Source organism: Bombus vosnesenskii, unplaced genomic scaffold, assembly GCF_011952255.1.
Source record: "Bombus vosnesenskii isolate JDL3184/JDL3185 unplaced genomic scaffold, Bvos_JDL3184-5_v1.1 scf7180000013298, whole genome shotgun sequence".
NCBI lineage: Eukaryota > Metazoa > Arthropoda > Insecta > Hymenoptera > Apidae > Bombus > Bombus vosnesenskii.
In genome coordinates this window covers 1,681,388-1,698,922 of record NW_022882948.1, presented here as the reverse complement: position 1 = coordinate 1,698,922, position 17,535 = coordinate 1,681,388, and the positions used below count along the sequence as shown (strand labels likewise).

Genomic DNA, 17,535 nt, shown 5'->3' with positions numbered 1-17,535 from the left:
CCAAGCTCGGCTCTGTATTTGCGCCATTGTGCTCCACGTGTATCGATGGTTGGACACTGTGGACACGCTTCGACAGTTGCGCGATCGACAGACTTGCTGGGATTAAGTTCGCTATTGTTGCTTGGTTACGTTTTTTGCAAATGCGTTCTGCTACGAATCACAGTTTTTTCTGTATTCCGCTTTTCCAATATTTATCGATTATACTTTCTTGAATATTTATTCTACGTGTATTACGTGCGCAATATTTATATAATATGTTTGATATTTTGTCACTATGTTCAATATTTAGTTTTGGTTATTTTGTGGTAAATAAATTTGTGAAGTTTAATGATCTAAAATTTGCTACTTTCAACGATTTTAAATGGATGGTAATTTTGATTTACTGGTATTGATATTGTACGATATTGCTTAAGATTCGCACAGTTACAGTTAGTTGATCATGTTATCAGGTTGATCAGAGATATAGAATATATCGAAATGCTAATGAGAAACTGTCGATAAGTTATTTGACACGGCTGATTTTGACGATGGACACGGATCAATGGCAGAGGATAACTAAAGCTCGTGTTCGACGTTCCTTTATGCTTGATACGCGATTGGAAGATTGCGAGCAAGCTCGTCTAAAACTGCATCCAAGCTCACGCTATTTTATTATCCCTAAATCCTACATTTTATACATACTCGCAATGCCATAAATCTTCGTGCAATCCGAATTCGAATTCAATTGCATTTCAGCTTCCATAGAGGAAAATTTATTCTAAAAATATATGAATTGTGGAATCAGAATAATACGAGAAAATAATTCTTTAGAATTTGCGACATTTAAAACATTTACATCGTAATTTCAACGTACACAAAATTCTATCACAGATTCACATTCTCAGATTACTTCGAACTTTACTAATCGACGGATCAGTAAATTAACAATCAATCGATAAAATCTCATAACAGCGTTAATTAAAATCTCAAAATGTTTTGTCTAACACACATAATATATCCATGAGAGGTGTCTATACAGATGTTGGATTACTTTCGTGAGCGTGTGTATGTACTTACATGTCTTTTTATAGCAGCCTGTATTTCCAATTATTACAATTTACTAATACGAAATTTACACGCAAATTAATTACAATGTTTTTCACAAAGTAATAAACCAAACGACAGAATCCCAATAGAATTCCGTACATTGACTGGCGAACGCTTGACGTTGGTTCGCGTGTGGCGTGTAGGAAACATTTTCACGGCCTCGAATGGTATCGCGCGTAAATACACACGACGTGACGCCCGATCTAGGCCAGAAACGACGAGTACCTCTGACTAAACTGGGCCACAGTGCGTCGGCCTCGTGTCTAGAAATACCATTGCTGGTCGTCCGAAACGACCAAAAAGCATTCCCGATTAAAATTGCTCGGGACCAGCCATTCAAGAATTTACAAAACCGCAGTATCTCGATACGAATCTTTGTGAAAAATGTAGCAGAATGACAGATTTTCTTTAGAAAAACCTTTCCTTCGTTAGTATAAGGTGTTTTAGAGTGGCGATCGATATTATGTTTATCTTTCTGCAAGTACGACTGTGCATTTGGAACTTTCGTAATTTAAAAGAATTTTTATTTCATCGGAATATTGTTTTTGTTGTATTTAATAACTTGCATATTTTTCAATCCAGCTCCGAAGCTAAAAGCTTTAAAGCTAAAGCCTAGCTGAGGAATTTTTGCAAAGTGTAATTTCTCCCTTGTGGTGTCAATTTCCGAGAAATGATTATGAGGCGTTCAAGAGATAATTTGAACAGCGTGATAACGAAATGTAATATGTCATACGACAGGAATAAATATTGTTTTTTTTTTTTTGATAACTGCTACGCAACTAGAATTGATTTATTATTCTATTCGCATCACTGTCATTACATTACGTTCATCGATATGAAAAATGAATTTAACCAAATCGACGATCTCGTAACGATACGATGAGAAATTAAATGTATCTATTGTTGAACAATTTGATTAAATTGGCAACAATCGTGTCATTAATGTCGATGATGAAAATGTTCTAGTATTACATTGATATATAATACTAGATATAGTAGTAATAATAATATATAACGTATATAACGTATACAGGGTGGTTGGTAACTGGTGGTACAAGCGGAAAGGGGGTGATTCTATGCGAAAGAAGAAGTCGAAAATATAGAATAAATTTTTTTTTTTATTTTTTCATCGAGGCAACAATCTACAGTGAAATTCGTTATAACGAGACGTACCGAGCGTAAATTCAAAGTCGATTTTCTCGAAAACAAAGCCTCAAACGAAAAATTTTTATTCTATATTTTCGACTTCTTTTTTCGCGTAGAATCACCCCCTTTCCGCTTGTACCACCAGTTACCAACCACCCTGTATAATAATATAATAATAGTAATAAGTTTCAGTGATATAATTTCGTGTGGCATTCCGTATTTCATACATTTCAAACTATTATTCACAGATTTTTCTTTTCTTCCTAATGTTTCCACATTTTTACGATCTCATTTTATATTATAACAAATTTTTCACTGCTGGTTCCTAATTAAATACCAATTTCTCCTACATAAAGGATAATTTAGAAGATTTTTGATATATCAATGATGAATCAATCAAAGAAAGAAACAGGAATGAAAGGAGCGATAATGCAATTCTCGAATAAGTACGAAGGACGAATTCTCAATATCGGTCTATAAAATTTTCAATGTTCTAGTGCAAAAATAGAGCTAGATAAATTTTTACGGAAGCGAAACTGTCTCGCAAAAGTATCGTCGTAAACTATCGCTGAAACTTCCGCTCGCAGCTTTCTTACCACGTCACGTATTTGTTGTTTGAAACTTCGAATTGCGTTTAGCAGGGAAAAATGAATGGGAAAAGACATATCCGGGTGAGTTTCGAACTCTCTTTAAAACTTCCGCCATCTGACTTGTACCTTCGACCCTTCTGGGACAGACGAACATACAATACCCTTTAGAAAAGTTACCTCGGAGAATGGATCTGAATTTTTACAATCTCTTGCCACGATTTTATAATTCTATCTCTCGGTTCAATTTTCTCGTTGTTGGATTTCAACGAAATATCGCCCGAAAGGAATCAATTTCGAGTTTTCGCTCAATGTGTTTGCATAGAAATTTACTCGAATCATAATTTTCCTTTTTTAACCTCGCTATATACCTTTACATCTTTTGTCTTTAAACATACAATCGATATTCCATCTCCTCCGTATTGTCATCAAACAAAAATAATCTCCCCATAATAATTCTATCAACATTCACCTCAAACGATCGACCAGAAGAAGCTAAAGCAATGCTCCGCGTACACCCCACAATAACAAAACCCTCTCCTGAAATTCTCCAAACTTTACACGATCGTACCCTCCACTACATTACCTTCCGTACAACACCATCAACTTTATCCGTGTAAATCTATAGGTTTTATGCTACCGTTAACTTTAATGATATCAACCAGTAAACAAGAAAATATTTTCTACAGAGTGGAAATTTTTATACAAACTGGTATTATTTAGGATATAATTAACAAAATCGAATTTCCATAGAAAATTGCTTAACCCACCAAGTATTGTATAAAATACTATAATTTGCATATTCATTATTTCTTTGAGAAGTTTCATTAATAATTTAATATGGACCGATGAAGAGGAGATTACGTTTCTTTTAAGTCAACCTTAAGACTAAACTATTCTCACGAAACGAATTAAGATTCTTAACACCTCAATGTTAAGCGACGTCTCTGGCACATCATTGTAGGTTTTGGCATGGGAATCGCAAGGGGCGCCAGAGACGTTATTTGACGTCAAGAAATGAAACGAGCAACAGTCGCTCGAATTATCCATAATAATCTAATGAATAGTTTCTTCTGAGGACTTGGTTGTTGCTTTGAAATATTTTTGGTCACGTGTATAATATTAAAACCTCTACGAAAATATCGATCTCACTCTCGCATATTTTTCAATCATTCGCGCTAAACATTTTATACTCGCGTCTTAAAATAGTCTAAAATGACAGCAAATTACACGTTATTAATATATTTAGCGTACTAATTTTGCTCCGAGAGATTCCATTAAATATCATAATAGACACCTACAACATTGTTCTTAAAGTTAGCATCGGACCAACGTTGGAACAACGCAAACGAACGAACGTCTTTCGACAGACTGATTTCACAAACGTTCATGCAGACACGTTCGTCTTGGCAGCGCAGTCTGACAGCCAACAAAATAAGATCACGAAATCGTGTAACCTGAGCTAGCTCGCGCGAGTAATCAAGAAAAGAATCGTTGCCGTCTGTCACGGAGTGTCACCATTTTTTCCACCCTCGGTCGTTCCACCCTCTCACCTAGGTTGCCCGTGCGTAAGTCAGGTCGTTGATCTTCGCTCGAGGAAGTGTGCACGCGGCCTTCGCGTCCTTGACAGTGGGACGCGCGAGCGCGTCCAGTCGCCGAGGGCAGCCTGAGGAATTTTTGTTTTCTGTCAGCTTCCTTTGTCGGCAGTTTTAACCCCCGTGGTTCTTCATTATGCATTTGCACGCGTGCAAAAGACTATCGTGAATGAATCATTTTTGCGGGCCAGGGAATTCGACGAGGATCGGACGAGGGAGGCTTGTCGAAGCGTTCACGAGTGAAGATCGACCTGGCGATCAAAGTTCACTGCACGGGATTTTGGTTAGTGGTGCAAGAGATGGATTTCGGGTTGTATTAGGTCGTAACGTATAGGATCTTCGATTTATTTAGTTAAAGTAAATAGTTTTCTAATCATTTTTATTGTACGACGAACAATTTTATTTAACACAGATACGTATTCCTTTAGAAGGACAATTACAAGATAGTTCTTGCAATGACAAATTGGCAATTTGTGGCAGTAATGTTTGATGATTTTTTATATCATGTGAGACACAAACGAATAATAAACAACGATGCAGAAATTTAATCGTACGCGATTTAAATCCTGAATAAATAGTATCGACACATTTTGATCAGTGAAAATATTCTTATTTCGGTGAAACTCCTCCTTTTTTACATAATGTATCTCGCGATATTGCATGCCCAATGTGCATCCTAAGATACAACATTTGAATATCGGAAAAATATTAAAAGTAGAATATTTTATGATAAATAATGTAAAAATGGAAATTTCCATCATAAGAATCGAGTGTATCCGATTACTGGAGATATTAAAAAGTGTTTGGAAATTCAGGAATTATATTAAACCTAAAAAAGTGAAGGCCACATTTGAAAAGAGTGTCTAAGCTAACTTTCGTTTTACTTCTAAATACGCATAAAAATATATGCATATTAGGTATACTAAATATACTAAATATAATATCTAAATATACATCTGCACACTATCTAAATAAACCACAAGTTTCTCACTTTGTCTAGTTTAATAGCCAGGAAAGTCTCCTCGTTGACGCTCGATAAATCATTTTAAGTTATATTTCAGCTCCTCCAGATTCACGAGGCATCCGAGCACTTAAGATAAAGTGGACGTTCGATCAATACGGATCGGTTATCGTTGCTTTGCTTAAACCATCAACCATCACGCTAGCCAACCCCTTGACGAAGGTTATTAAGTTTAAAGTTTGATCGGCCGTCTCAACGAGGAATTATGGAAATTATAAAACAAGTCCTCCTCTTCGCCAACAATTTTCCACGATTTCAATGGAACTCACGAACGTTTAAAACACGTCAGAAGCATGCATTGGTTTGAACATGTTGCAAAAGAGACATTCGACGAAGTGTTTACAGTGTCGGCGACATCCAATCTACCTGCTGAACGTTTGTACGTACGGTCTAACCCTCTGCAAGCTGAGACTTTAGCATCGTCAACAGAACAGCCCTTTCATTTCGTCAGGATACGATACAAAGATTTGCGTTTCATTTGTTTGGCTTTTACACATTACCGGTATCGCACGGTTAATTCTTTGCGAATCCGGGAAACGATTTAATTGCCGAATGCTGAGAGATTTACAGGATTATCGTAAGCCCCGTTTTACTCGATCAGGTTTCAATGCGATTTAACGTTAGCTGTGTTGATAGTTTTGTTAATACTGGAGATTATACAGAATATATGTATAAGGATTTAGTAGAGCGATTAGTTCAGGATGGATTAGGAATTTGTACTTTTCAGTATAAAGAATTACTTCTACTTTTTTTTTTTAAACACCATTGTGTATCTATGGTTGTAAGAAAAACGTTATATTTTTCCAAGTCATGGAAACGTATGCGCAAAATATGCGATTCCATCTAAATGAATAGGAATTTGATACTTCGAACAATTTCGTTTGATGGACAAACAGTAATATCTCACTATATCTTCTTGTAATAATTAAAATTTGTTCAGTTTTGCAACAAATACAATAAATCATGCTGGGAGTTTTCAAAGGAGTTTGAACTTGTTTCTTTCTGTTCTTTAATATCTGTTGCACTTGTTTCAGAATTTATATAATTATTCTTCTTTTGTACTATAGCCCAAAAACCTAGATTCTCTTTCAAATTTTTAATGCTCAGAACATCGTTCGTTATATGTATGTCGGAGATGAAAGGTCATCGGGGCTTCCCTTTTGGAATTTTGAGAAAAATCCCAATACCCTAGTGCAGACTTTTACTATAGCTACGCTTAAGTAATAAAACTAAGAAATAGTTTTAATGTTCTAATCCGATTTTATGACGATGGGCTTGGGCTCGAAGTGACATAACGGGTCATTGAACGTAGCCACGGTCACTTGGACTGCAGGTCAGTTCATGCAGATAAGTTTGACTTGTACATGGAGTCATACGTGTATCACATCGCATTCGTCATCCCGTTGACCGTGGATTCGTTATCGAACCTGAATTCGTTGTCATCAACATACCCTTATAGCCTTTTGTAGTGGCCACATTTGTACCAATAAATATCAGCTATAATCGCGATGGTAAATTTGAGCGAAGGTTCATCGAACGCCCAAAATTCCAACCTTAACCCGACATGTAATTATAAATATTCGTAGGAAATTCTAGTTTGTCATAAATTACTCGAGCAATTTGTGAAAATTTATAGTATTCGAGGCATGAATACCGCGTAACAATGTTGGGAAGTTAAAAAGCAACAGCAATTACAGCGGGCTAAATCACTGAGCGGACTTGCAAACCGGCAGACGTTAATTTCCACTTGACTCTCGAACTCGGCTCTAATTAAATCCACTTTAAACTCGAATCGTTTCGTCGTCGCTACAATTAGAAGTCACTCGAAGGTGTGCGGGGGTGGTCAACCTCCTTTCCGGAAGACTCGATTGCAAAGCATTCGCGAATTTCGAGGCCAAACTTCGTTAGCTTGCCGTTTCCAACGGGGAAGCAAATCAGGGCAAACAGAGAAATTCCCGTTCCCGCTCTCCTCTCTCGTGAAGAAACACACGCTGAAAGTTTTTTCCTGCCTTCCAGGCGTAGTCCATGATTTAGCGAATTTGGAAATAATTTTTTCTCCGATAGAATATACAGATATTTTGTAGATATATACGTACTGTCACGACGACAGTCAAAGAATTCTGAAAATCAAAACATTCGAACTACACATTGGTCGAATGAAAAATTGCTATCATTTCAGAGTTGTTCTGTTAGAAGGAGCGTTTCATGTAAAACAAGACACCCGATTATTTATCATATTGTGCATTCGTACTTGTTATTTTTATCATACGTTTTCGTACGTTTCTTGCGTAGGAATATCAGTACAAAGAAAGAAACGATGTTGGAAAAGCGTTCTCGTTGTATTGAAATTATCGATACCAACGTATCTGTAAAATGCAGAAAATGAATCAAAAAATGCCAGAAATTTAATATTTGCCAAGAAATAGAGGGAGTTTACGAAAAGTTTGCCTCCATTCGGGGTACTCGCGTAGAGAATGTTCTGTATATAACAGTAACATTTCTATTTATTTATTTATTTATTTATTAAAATTACAATCAATTCTCGCGTTGAGAATTTTCAGTAATTTTTCTGGCGTGGTGAAGTGACATGGCTGATTATTTATAATAAGTTAATACTTAACAGTACCATAAAATATCAAAAGATCAATAAAAAAAATACAAATACTTTTCGTAAGTTCAATATTTGCCAGGAACCAGAGAGTAAGAGAGAGAGAGAAAGAGAGACGGAAAGAGGAAGACAGGAAAGACTCATCTCCCTCCACGTAAATCACATACAATACACCTTTATCCACTTCAATACGCGGCTGAACGGTTCAAGCACCTTCTGGACGATTCAACGATTCGAAGGGGCTGGTTGCTCGAAGCGGCTGATCAATTGTCTCGTATATCGAAAGATTCCGTTCTTTTTTATTCGTAGGGTGCCTTCGACGTTGAAAATTTGCGGACAGGATGGCAGGATCGAGCCGGGAACCTCGGCCAGGCCCTAAACGACAATCTTCATCCCTCGTAAGTCGTCGCGACAGACGAAGCTGGTCTTCGTTCGATTAAAGGGCTGCTTCGAACGACGAAGGGAGAAAGAGAGAGGAGGGGTGGTGGTTAGGTTGGCGTCGCGATCGAGATGAGCGATCTACAGGCCACTCTCGAGTTCTCCCTCGAGCTCTGCAAGTTCTACAATGTCGACCTGTTCCAGCGTGGGTAAGCGGATTCTCCAGCCATCCTCGTGGACGGAATGTGTGCGCGACGGCTGGCTTGCGTAATTTGCAACGGCTTACCTATCGCCATCGCCTCTAAGCTTATCGACGATTTCCAATTTCCCAGGTATTACCAGATACGAACTGCCCTCAGAGTGTCGCCCAAACTGCCTGTCAAGGTGGAGGTTAACCAGTTACGCAACCGTGAGTACTTCTTTTGAATTTCAGTGATTCCTCACGAATTTTCGATAGCGTTGCAGATTCGGATAGGCTTAGGTTTAAAATACTACAAATCAGTGTGTAAATGTTTATGAAAAATAAGTTTTCCTAAACTTCTTCCATTATCGTTTGGTCGTTTTAAATGTAGTAGACGGTAGAATCGCGTTTGTACGAACAAGTTAATGCTCAGGCTCTATCATCCTAAGTACGATCGAAGGTAATTTCGTGTTACGTCCGGTGACTCTTTACGTAAACCAGGATCCATCGCTCGGTCGAAGCGGCTACTGGCTATGCAAATATAATTAGCCGGATCGCACTAATCCTAAGGAATTGTCATAAAACTAAGCATTTGTATCTTACCGTTAGGGCCCTTAATTGTTATAAAATATATTCAAGTGTAGACGTTCTTTATGATTAATGCTTCATCAGGTAAGAAATGAGAAGGTCGGGTTTTTCTCATGGTGGTGGTGCCACCAACACCCAGCAATAGTTTCGCCTCTGCGACAGCATCGTAACCGAACTTCACTGGTTTATCTGCCTTAGATCAGTCAACATCTTTTGACTGGTTTTTCATCCGTTGATCAATCAACGTCTTGACTGGTTTTCGTTCATCGATCAGTCATCAATTGTAACTTACTATTTACACGTCTTTCAGAATACGTCTATACGCACGACGCGTAACTCTTTATATTCACAAAGTTGTTGGAATAAAGTATATATTATAACCTGTTACTTCGATGTTATAATCAATCAACCACCTCTATTATTCTAAATGAAATAGGGGGTTGACCAATTCGTGGCCTCGATTATCGAATCGTAACGAGAATTTACCACTCTCGTTGACGCGATCTACCGCGAACAATCGAATATTTCGTAATATAAAAGCATAAACACTGACTCTCATAAGGAATATATTAATATAAGCGATCATTTGTTTTTGCTCGAAATAAGTATTTAAATTCTAATATAATTGAACTAATACGAAAGAAGCTGTCCTTCGTCCTGTTCGGACAAACGAGGTTCTACCGTACAGCAGAATTCTATTTATCAGAACGAAATTTCAGTTAATACCCGATTAATTGAACTTTTGCCGATTGAATTCACTCATCTGAATATGAGCTGCTATCGTGTGAGCAAACAATAGTAGATAGTGAGAATAATGGGCGAGGTTTCCCAACAAGATCAGATAAATGGAATTTTTTGTCGTACTTAAAACGTGGCCGAATACTTCAATAACAAGCTCTATATAACACTAGAACAACATTTCATTCAAATAATCGTCAACTGTGACATCCACGCGCTTCGTTAACGTCATCCACGCACCCATACCCTCTAACCAAACTAACAATCTCCTGGCCATCTTTCTTTCTACTTGAAAGAACGAAAGAAAAGAAGCAAATGGTAACCGAGTTTCCAGAAATTACCAGCCCTTTGCCGCGACAACGCGTGTCCGGCGAATCAAAGAACTTTCCCCGTGGTGGCAGAAACTTCTGTGGCACCGATGGCGGTAGAAAACTCGCTCGAGTTCACCCCGTCGAGTTAGACAACGGCTGCGACTAGAATTTCCAACTAGTTCAAACCTAGCTTGCACTCGATAGCGTTAGAAAGTTCCCTGAATCGCTTGTATCGCGTTGCCACCCTTCATTGTGCATCGAAACTCGAGCTTCTCTCTTCTATCTCGTGAAAACGAATGACAGAAAGAAAACCACGAGACGTTGAACGTGAAACGAGCGTCTCTCAAGTCTGACAGGCAATCGGAATTTCGATTTGGAAAATTAGACGCGCGGCCATACACTGAACCAGATTTAAACAATCTATTATAAAACGTTCCAACGTTAAATAGTGAAAGACTACTTTTTAATCGACGAGTATTTTAATCCTCGAATAATATCGTTAGGTTACAAATAATAGTAACGTATGTCCGATTACTGAAATTTAGGGTATTGAATTTTATTTTGTATTTTATATGCTCCGCGATGGAGATGAAATTGAATTAGAAATTCGAAAATTGAGCGATCCAGGTGAAAAATATTACGGTGCCCAATAAGCCCAACGGTACCATGAACGCAGAGTATTTAATTTGATTTTGTATTTTACATTCTCCGCAACAGAGGCGAGTAAAAATAAAATTAAATTAAAAGTTCAACCCTAAATTTTTACTGCTCCCACTAGTCCAATGATACCATGAAAGTTAAGAATTGCAAATACGTAAGTACTTTGCGGTACTTTATCCGATGTGTAGATGCAGAAGAAACTTCAACCGTACGATCATTGTTCTAGACTCGTTGGAGGCGCCTGGGACCAGCAAGCGCTTTCAGATCCTCTACAGAAACGAAGAGGTGACACTCGGCACCTCGGTCTTATTCCGAGCTCACGTGCTGGTGCACAGTCACAAGATCGAGGAGGTTCTCTCCCGCACCCACTTCAATCTCGGCGTCGAGCTATGGTTCAGCGAGCCGACGCAACCAGGAAACATGGCCTGCGTGTCGTCTAGGTAAGATAATCGTCTCGGTGTATCTCGAAACGTACTATCATCTCGCTGTACCACTGTCATTTGGTAGACGGTAGTGATATGTTCGCTGACCGCGACGATCGTTTGAACGTCGCTCGCGAAAAGAAACGATATTGCGGTTTCGTAGGATTGCTACATGCGACTTGCTATACGAGAATCGTGAGAGTCTGGTGTTTGTAACGTAACGAAGACAGCGAAGAGAAGGAGTAGTTACGTTTGAAGTTGATTTGTAGACTCTTAAGCTGCGTCTACGCTATATACTAAGATATATTATACGTATAGCGAAGTTGTATAACACGTTAAAGAAACCAAAAGAAAAATCTTATGTAATAACGCTATGCGTATATACAAAGTATTTTAAAAATAGGTGATTAATTTTTGGTATCGTGTTCTATTCATTTGAAGCACAAAGGGATGTGATATGAACGCTTAAGTTTAAAGATATTTCTTTTTCAAGATATAAATACTTAATTACAGGAATATCTGTCACACGTAGATGACGAGCATTGTAAACATTTTGTATTTACAAGAATAAAATGTAAAATGTTGGTAATATTAATTAATTACATTTTCTTCGTGTGCACCCTGCACCGAGACAATGCATTTGAAACACCAAGTCGCGCTAATTAAACGTAAGTCACAACCGTAAACTTGTCATGACCATTATTATAATGAAATCTAATTTCGTTTTGGTCTCTGAGAAGCCATATTGGTCAGCATTATTTTCTTCATTCTACTGCTAGAATACGTATGATTAGAATATTAAATTACATTTATGTATAGGAACAAGCATAGAAATTACGAACGTCCTATATGTTTTGAGACAAATGTTCAAATTAATGAATTTACGTTAAACTAATAAATAATAAATAAATATAATAAATAATAAATAAACAATAAATTTGACGAAGACCAGTCTTTGTGAGAAAGAAAGTAATAAAGGCCAAAAGAGTATTTCCCATATGTTTCCCAGAAAGCGACAGAAATTCTTCTAAAAAAAATTGAACATTTAATTACAGGAAATTTTGTAATTCGAAGTAGGCAGTTGTTAAAATCACATTACAATTTCCGTAATGGTTTGAATATAATGCACGAGGAAAAGACGTAATGCTTAGTTGTTGAAGGAACACCGACCTCTACAACTTCCATAAATTTCTTCCGCCCATTATGCCTAGGCAAAAGTACACGACAAGAAAGCAGAACTTCCCCACAGACCTAATAGATGGAGAGATCGATAACCTTGGCCGCGTACGCTTTCATGTTCTACCTTGAAGGTTTGACGAGCTTCGTTTGCTTTTTGCTTTGTAGGGCGTTGCAGCTGAACTTCGCGCCCACGAAGGGGCTTCACTATCATTTGCCGGTGCTCTTCGACTACTTTCATCTTGCCGCCGTCTCCATCACGATTCACGCCTGCCTCGTGGCCCTTCATCAACCTTACATCAAGTCGGTAACAAGTTGAATATTTTCTCTTTTCATATTCCTTTCTCATAATATGATTACAAAATATTTTTATTTACGTACGTACACGATTGTTAACGATGGAAATTTCTCTTTTCTGCTCACGAACGCTGATTTCGTTGTACCGTGTTGCACGTAGGAAGAGCATACTTCATTATGTCCAGAGCTGGTAAGTTTGAAATTTCGTGTTTCTTTTATTTTTTTACAATGAAACTGACAAATTTATGGACACAGTACTTTTAAGGAGAACAACGATTTTTCTTCGAGTTTTCTCTCTTTTGATCAAGTTCATTTCTTTTTATTTTCAATTGTCTACTTTGATGATTTCTGATGTTTTAAGATTAATAAAGATTGGACATTAACCGAGGAAGGAGAAAAGTTACTAATTATTGAAGAACATATTGTTAAACGAGCTTTGATTATTACTTTTATATATTGTTTATTTCACATTGTTTAAATTGTCTATTATATTTGAAATATTTACATGTTATATTTATATATAAATGTTTATGCTTTTAAGTTAATTTTATGTTTTACATATGTTTATATATTGTAACGTGATTATTTCATATTACAAAGCCAATTAGTGGCTACAAGAAAGGAATTTTTAAAATGGTGTTTTCTTTGCTCATTAAATTGCACGAGAGACTGTAACAGGGAGACCTTTTTGTACTCGAATTGAACGTATACTGTAATAAAGTATCAAAGGAATATTATTTCTGAATTAATTAATTCTTTGAGTACAGAATCCTTTTTAATGACTGTGGGAAAAATATTCTTATGAATTATTCCACACACATGTTCCCAGCATTATTATAGTGGAAAGATTCTTTTTTTTTCTGATTTTTATGGAAAAGCACATTTATCGTTTAATTAGTTAATAATTTATAGTCGAAGATTAAAGACTATGAAATATCAAATATCCTATTATGACTATTAATAAAATAATTTATTATACCCGGAATAATAGTAGAAGAATAATAAAATAATAACAAAATAGTGATAGAATAATACCGAACTATCGTAATTTTAAATTTCAAAATTTCATATCAAATTCCAAGTGGCCAAATTGCGAGAACAATAAAAATCCACACAGTGAAAAATTAAATGCATAACCAATTCACGAATTTAAATTAAATCATGTCCGACCTCTTAATCGTTTCAATCAAAAAATTGTATTCCGTTCGTAGTGACAATGCGAGTTCGATTGCGTTTTAATTTAACATCGCGACAGGGTAATTAACCGAGTAATATGCTTGCAGCGCGCCGCGTGGAGGGAAACCGTGGCTACAATTTAAACAGACTGCAACAAACGGGGACAACAATGCTCAGTTAGGAAATATCGTGAGTTCATGCACGAGTTTCATTAAAATTTTTAATTGATAGTTTAGCTGCTACAGAAAGAAAGATGAAAAGAATGCTTGCAACAGGATATTCGTAACTATTGCAGGAAACAACAACGAGGTGCGTTGGTTCAGCCACGAGGATACAACACGCGAAATTAGTTCAACAGGAAGTAATCAGGTTACTTCTGGCCGCGAGGGAATCTTTGCTCAACAACTTAGCTGATTTAGCCCGTCTGCTACCTTCTTGCCAGCAAAGAGCGCTCGAGCTTGCTCAGAACACGCACAAAGAGATTACCAAGGTCGGTACTGCTTCTCAGGTTTTCTTACAAAATTCTTTGTTCTACGCATGTAAATTATTCCAAGTCGCTTTTGACAAAATTCGACTTTTATTTATGGAACATAGAGTTAGTCAGTAAAATTATTTCAATTACTTGCTACAATTAAATCGCGGACCTTTGTGCTTTATATCTTTATGAATAGAACTAAGATACTAGGTAAATAACAATGTTGATATTATCTAAGGTAATATAAATAACTTATATATGATAAATTATATAAATAACGAACTGGAAGACACCAAATTAACTTACACATGTAATATTTTTCTTTTTGTTTTCTGTGACTTCTCTGTGGAAGATAGTGGTTGTGCTGTAGTTACAGATGATGGACACGGAGGAGACTGATGTCGCTCAACTCTGCGCACAAAATATCGTTCTCTGGCAACATTTTCTGGAAGCATTCTCCGGACGCGAGGCTGTTCATCAGCATCTTGCGAAGATCCATCATCAGCTAAGGGTAAAACGCTCGTTTTATTGCCTTAACATTCCCCGCAGCTTCTAGGTGTTCTCTTTTAGACTAATTACTTTATTTCAAAGACACGAGACAAGTACATCATAGAATTACGACGAACGAATTTGTGGCCTTTTACGATCCAACGATATCAATTAATTAAACGAAACTTCGTTTCAAATATTTTAAGAAAGTACCACTTTATTTAAATTAACATCTTTGGTCGCAAATTCATAGGTGAAACGTTTTACGGAAGGTTTCTTCGTGCTAGAAAACCCTAGGTCATCCGCATGGGGCTGTTACGATGCGAACTACCAGTCGTATCAAGCGGTGAGCGAAGCGGCAAGAAGATCGCGATATCTGTCCTCGTTGCCTCCGCTCCCAGTGCACTGTCCGGAATTGGACGGAGATCTTCACTCTCTGCCTTTGATCTTCGAGGATCAGTACGTGGATATGAAGCAGAGGCACAGAAACAGCGGCAAGTATCACTTTGATGAAAAGAACGAACGCGATATAGCCTCATATCACGAGTGATCGATCTTTTTGTACGATGATTATAACACAGGATCAAAACTTTGTTATCGTTAACCGAGCATTTTTATTAATTTAATTGCACCAACAACCGTTGTATATGTATATCACCAAGATATTCTCTATTCGTACAAATATTATCAAGCAAAATTGTCACAAGACATAGGGATTGCTACCCCTAAAGCATCCCCTATCTTTTTCAAAAATTAATCAAACAACAAATGCTCGTTCCAGTTCCTGGCATCGACGACTGCAGTTGCGGCATAGCAGCAATCCTAGAGTCGCGATCCATGGGAATCTGGTCACCAAGGAGCGAAGGCGCGGCTCAGGATATCGGTTCGGTCCAAGGTCGTCTGATGCTCACTCCATCCACGCTTCCTGCCAGGCACAGCAAATCCTTGGACCAACTAGGTCCAGACATCGCTCCAGTTCAACCAAGGACATCGCCAAAGACGCTTCCTCGATCCGTGTCCACGCAGCTGTTTCCAAGACAGAGAAGCGGGGCGCGAAACGTTACTCCACCAGCGACAGTTCCTTCAAGAGGAAGGCAAAGGTCGACAGCGCCGTCCAGTAGCACGCTTTTCCCTCCTTCGGGGCAGCAAGCCTGCTCCGCTCCAAACCCATCCCTAGGATCGACACCCGTCATCCCGTTGCCTCGCGCCAAGTCTACGCAAATGTTGGTGTTGCCCAGACAACAAAATGATCCGCAGAACACATCGATAACGTCGCTCCTCGCAGCTATGTTTCCTGAATTACCGCCAGGAGGACAGTTACCTGGGTACAGACCGTCGAACAAGTCCTGCGAACAAACTCTTACGGTACCCACCTGTCTGGGAACGATGGACCATACTCAGATGACAGATTGTTGGAGCGAGAATAAGGCTCCTAATATTAATGAAGGTAGGATGGTGTTCTTTCGTGGAGGAGGATTCTTTGACTCTTTGAGAGCAAAGTTTATGAAGAAGAGAGTTTATGAAAGATTGATCGACATAGATCAGTTTAGGGAAAGAAGAAATTGCATTTATATCTGGGTGTATTAGTTTCTTTTTCTGATATGTGTAATGCTAGCAGAAGAGTAAATATCAAACTAAAACATCAAATCTTTATGATTCTCATATAAATATTCACATAAATCATTTTGAATAATTCCATTAAGATTTATTTATTTAATATTTAATATTTCAATCGATATTAATGTCATTCTATACATTCCATATGCTTCTCGATAATGTATCATATAATTTATGGTTATCATATTATAATGTATGGTAAGATTATACCAAATGAAACATTAAGCCATTTTACATAACATATTTATTCCACTGCCTACCAAGAAGCTCATGAATTAATACATTATCTTTCATTACTCACAACATAAAAATCCAAGTAAATATTATTGAAATGACATTCGAATATTAACATTCACGTGTTTGTATTTGCAATAGACGATACAAGTACATATCTTTTTATCGAAAATATTGAAATGCGAGTGATTTGGTATGTTTTTGGAGAATACTTATTTTACAGAACTGGTGATAAAATATTCTTGATTCAGTGGAATAATTCTGTATAATATTACGGAGTAGCTACTTCGTAATGAATCCGCTCATTCGCTAGTATGGTACATTCTGTACAACTCTCCATATTCCCCACATTGTCCCTGGAACACTCCCTTTGAACTTGCGGAAAAAACACTCGCTCTAAACTCTCATTCGCTATACGCGGTTCACCCTTAAGAGAACTCACCCCTACGTGTGCACACGTACACAACCGTACACTCATACTCATCGCACAACTTTTACGTAGCGTGCATTTTTGAAATTTTTATTTTTTACGGCTCATACTCCGCTTAACAGCTCTTTCTTCTCTGTATTACTCACTCAATAAAGTTTATGACACCCTTTAGAAAACACCTCTATGTTAATATTCTACGTTCTCTAGTACCTGCAATCAACAAGGTTTTCCTCTTTCAGAGTATTTATATCGTTTATATTATAGAAAATATATTATGTATTCAGGAAATATTAAATATTGATATGAAATATTAAAATATT

The 17,535-nt window shown here is 37.4% G+C and overlaps 1 protein-coding gene across 4 annotated transcripts in view; it reads left to right on the top strand.

Moving 5' to 3' along the window:
- The window catches only part of LOC117233644, a 48,254-nt gene that overhangs the window by 21,260 nt on the left and 9,459 nt on the right, over positions 1–17,535 (top strand). For 2 of the 4 annotated variants that reach the window (XM_033494132.1, XM_033494134.1), the window contains exons 2-11: positions 8,353–8,630; positions 8,754–8,830; positions 11,126–11,339; positions 12,666–12,800; positions 12,955–12,984; positions 14,078–14,159; positions 14,266–14,460; positions 14,822–14,956; positions 15,188–15,428; positions 15,716–16,381. In XM_033494132.1, the coding sequence (XP_033350023.1) occupies positions 8,554–8,630; positions 8,754–8,830; positions 11,126–11,339; positions 12,666–12,800; positions 12,955–12,984; positions 14,078–14,159; positions 14,266–14,460; positions 14,822–14,956; positions 15,188–15,428; positions 15,716–16,381 (1,852 nt within the window). In that variant the 5' untranslated portion in view covers positions 8,353–8,553. Of the gene's footprint in view, positions 1–8,352; positions 8,631–8,753; positions 8,831–11,125; positions 11,340–12,665; positions 12,801–12,954; positions 12,985–14,077; positions 14,160–14,265; positions 14,461–14,815; positions 14,957–15,187; positions 15,429–15,715; positions 16,382–17,535 lie in introns of all 4 variants that reach the window. The other 2 variants (XM_033494131.1, XM_033494133.1) reach the window with 1 other exon arrangement.